The following is a 4,007-nucleotide window of genomic DNA, read 5'->3' as shown; positions in this document are numbered from 1 at the left end:
GACTGGGGCAGGATATGTCTGCAGGGCATATCTTTCAGGTTTTAGAAATTTTTTTTTACATTCCAATGTGTTATTTATTTAAAATAAAGAGAGAAACTTATATATCATATTTTCCTATGCTTAATCATAATAGAATTAACTTTTGCTCTTTAAAATTAATTTAATTTTAATTTTTCTACATAGAAAACCACTGCAAGTTTTAATCCTTTAAACACTAAGGATGTGAAACTGCAAATCATCAAACATTTGTAAATCCTTTCCCAACTAAAAGGGCAAGAGGCAGAACAGCCTGTCCTTCCACTATATTTCCCACTGTGGATTTGAGATGAGTTTCAGAAATGAGTAGCATATTATAATGCATTAGGGGTTTGCGACTTATCCCTAAAATGAACTAAAAAGCTGAAAGATTTGCCTCAGCTTTGAGGCTTTTACCTCATGTCAGTGGAAATAGAAAATCAATTGCTTTTTCCTCATATGCATTAAAATAGGTAATTATTTTTCTTAGGAATAGCACCCTCTTTCAAATGTCAAATTTCTCTAGAGACAGGGACATACAAAAGCTGCCCTAAAAATGAAAAATGCACCTCAAAACTTAAATACACCCATCTCCCATCCTGAGTCTCTAGTGGCTATATGAAACCAAAATTCGACTTGGTTCCACAATTATCTCGCCTTAGTCATATCTTACCTCTCGATCAACTTACATATTAAAAGCCCAAGTTAATGGAAACTAGAATTAAAGGGCTGCAATATTCAAGGGAGAAAGGAATGCAATGGAAAAAATCTCTACAGATATTGGAATGAAAACAGATATGCAGCTGGTTTCCCTACAATTTAGAAGGACACCCACATTCAGAAAGTTGAACATATTTCCAGACTTAGGACCTAGACACCCCTGGCTGAGACAGAACCCCTGTAGTGGGTCAGTCCCCAGGGAAGGAGGGTGAGATGCCTGAGCAGCCCCAGAAATGAACTCTGGGAGCCCAACACCTCGTCTCCTGTGAGCGTGGAAGCCCTCCCTCCACCAGGCTTCCATTTTCAGTGAGGAAACTCAGCCTGATTCAGCTTGAGTTCTGACCCAAACGAACTCCCCAACTCACACACCCTTTGTCCACAAAACGGAATCCCAGATTATCACAGACTTTCTCACTGTGCACAAATTTCTCACTGAGCACACCTACATTGTGGATGGAAAACTCAAACAAAATGTCTACAAATGTCTAGACTTAAGAAATCACAACCTCAGAAAGGGTGTCACACCCTCTCTCCCTCCACGTGCACGTGCGCCCCAGCTGTCCAGGGCTGCAGCTTCTCTCAATATAAAGGCTCCTCCACGGTGCCTGTGAGCAGGAAGGACACCTGGAGGGAGAGCCTCCCCAGGGAGAACCAGTGGGCCTCTAAGAGCTTCCATTTGCAGGTCAAGGGGGCTTTAGCTCGGGTCACTGACCTCAGGCCTCTGCTCCCACTAGAGTTGCTTTGGAACACTACTGATTTTTTAGATGACACAAATCCAGTTTTTAAACAACTCAGCAAAATCACTTAAAAGCCAGCATTTATGTAGAAAGAAAGAAAATCATAAGGTTGTTTTACTAATTCAACTAAAAATAATCCCAAATACCCATTCCTTTTGGAAAATAGGATGTCGGTTAATTATTATCTCTAGAGAAAGAACTTAGTTTGTAAATAATTAATCATACTGGAACGCTTCTGCTCTGCAAGTCCAAGACCTGGAATTTTATTTGAAGATACCCAAAAGTCAAGAGCGGACCTCAGAAACTTATTACGTATGCTCAGAGGGGAAAAAGAGTGAAAGAATTCTGCGTAAATGAAATGTACTACTGGAATATTTTCTTTGTCCTGAAATTCACCTCCTTCTGGGGTGTTTGGAACGATTTTATACTGTCTTTCAAACCCTGGCAGTTAAACATATTTTACCCCTGTTTAAAAAAAAAAAAAGAGTCTTAAATACATAAATAAATCAAGGTGACACCAAAGGAGGGGCAGTGCTGACAAGACGCAACACCATGGAATGTTTCCCAAGAGGAACCTCCACCCAAAGGACTTCCCACAGGATGTCTGCTCTGGGGGGACAGGGACACAGATTTCTTACAAGGTATTCTCCGCTTTCCTCTCATGTAAAATATCTACAACGGATATAAGTCGCTACAAAAGAGCCATCCATGACGCTGTAGGAAAAGCATAAAAAAGTAAAATATTGGGTCTCTTCGGAATGAATCTAGAAAGACAGATAGATGATAATGATGCTGTGAATAGCGGAGGGGAAGTTACCTTGGGAATTCGAAGAGAATTTGTCAATTTAGGGACTTGCTACCAGTCTCAGGAAGAGCTAGGCTGAAGGGACAGAGTCGTGGATTTGAGAGCCTGCTGCCAAAATATTTAGAAAACTCAGGAGAAAACAGGACCCCTGGGGAGATAAAAGGGGCTGGAGACATCACAGACCTCAGCTACTCCCACACACGAACGCCAGACACCGAGTCACGAAAGTCTCCTACGACCCTCTCTGTGGTCACCGCACAATCTGGGAGAACCGAAGCCGCGGATCCCGGCAGCTGGCCCAGCCCCTACGGTTCCTGCAAGAGGGGACTGAGGTCCGCAGTTTCCAGAGTTGACAGCTGGGAGGCCGGGTCCCGCCACAGCGGGTTCGACCACGCCTCGTCCCGTCTCCACACTCGCCTAGCGCACTTACCATTTCTAGGTCTCCTGGGTCTCCCTGAATCCTGTCTTCACTCCCACGACCAGTGCAGATCACAGGACAACAGAGACTGCGACAGAGCCTCCAGGGACCATTAGGGACAGGCAACTGGCATTCCCAGAGAGACCAGATAAGGTAGGGATGTCCCCGCCTTAGCATGCGTCGCCCTACCCACATGCCCCAGAGGCGCCCTGATTGGACAAACTGCAAGGCTCCTGCGTGAACGACACCCGGAGGGAGGATGTGTTGCTCAGCAGAATCAGCCAGGGTTGGTGGGCGGGAAGGCCACCCAGCCAGGCACATTTGAATTTAAACAGAAGTTTTTCTTGGCCTGAGGCTCCGTGTGTTGTTTTTCCCAGCTTTGTCGAGGCCGGGGCATCGGGGGCACATGGAATTCCTGATTCAGTTTCCAGATGCAGCAAGTAGAGAGACAAGAGGGTGGTCAGGCCAGGACTGATTGGAACAGGAAAAGAGTGAAGATAGGGAAAATACAAATTGGAGCCATTGCTAAATTATTAACATTAAGAAGGTTAAGGCATGAGGAAAGGATTTCTTTTCCTGTCTTAACTAGCCTGGGAATTTAAACTTTTGAACTTTCCAGTCCTGTGTCAATGCCCGGACATTCACTTACTGGCAGATAACCCTCAGACCAACCCCTAAAGGACTCCAGACGTCAGCAGACCGCCTGGCGCCCATCCTCCCGCCCACCTGGCATCCATCACCTACAGCGCCTGACAGCTGACTGATAACCATCTGGGCCCAATCCTAGCGCTGGGAATGCAGGATCGATTTTTCTCCAGGTTGTGACTTTAAGAACTCTTTTATTTCTTCTTCTAAAAGCTTCTGGGATTTTGCTTAGCTGTGTTTATAGTTTGCAAACTGTAAGATCCTTGAATAAATCTTTATCATTTATTTCTAGCCAAAGCTTCCTTACTCATTTGTGCTTGGTTAACAGAACAAGAAGGTTTCACGTGTCCTAGGGATCAAGGCCTTGGCATAAGGGTGCAAGTCCACTCTTGGAACTGTGACACTTAGTGTGACCTCACCATCTGTAGTGATGAGTTTGGCTCTATTTCAAACTTTGATGCTTCCCAGCCTTGAGCCTTCCACCCAACCCTGCCCCACCCCCACTCATTTGGTCCTTTGGAGAAAGAAGCCCAGAGCACTTGGCTCTGGTGGGAAGTTGGAACCTGGCAGCCCCGGCCTGGGCTCAGGGACTCTTCTCAAGGGATGAGATGTGTTCATTACGTTCTCAGGTGTACATTTTACAATGGATGGAAATTTAATTTAGATC

At 45.0% G+C, this 4,007-nt stretch overlaps 1 protein-coding gene across 1 annotated transcript in view; it reads right to left on the bottom strand.

The window, feature by feature from the left end:
• LOC105301922 (zinc finger protein 729-like) overlaps positions 1-2,935 on the bottom strand; it is an 81,945-nt gene extending 79,010 nt beyond the window's left edge. The window contains 1 exon segment of the mRNA XM_011374787.2: positions 2,708-2,935. Within this exon segment, the coding sequence (XP_011373089.2) occupies positions 2,708-2,890 (183 nt within the window). The 5' untranslated portion in view covers positions 2,891-2,935.
• Between the last annotated feature and the right edge of the window lie 1,072 nt (positions 2,936-4,007).

The sequence above is a fragment of the Pteropus vampyrus genome, unplaced genomic scaffold (assembly GCF_000151845.1).
Source record: "Pteropus vampyrus isolate Shadow unplaced genomic scaffold, Pvam_2.0 Scaffold255, whole genome shotgun sequence".
Classification (NCBI taxonomy): Eukaryota; Metazoa; Chordata; class Mammalia; order Chiroptera; family Pteropodidae; genus Pteropus; species Pteropus vampyrus.
Note: the sequence above shows the minus strand (reverse complement) of the source record. Positions and strands in the feature narration are given on the sequence as shown.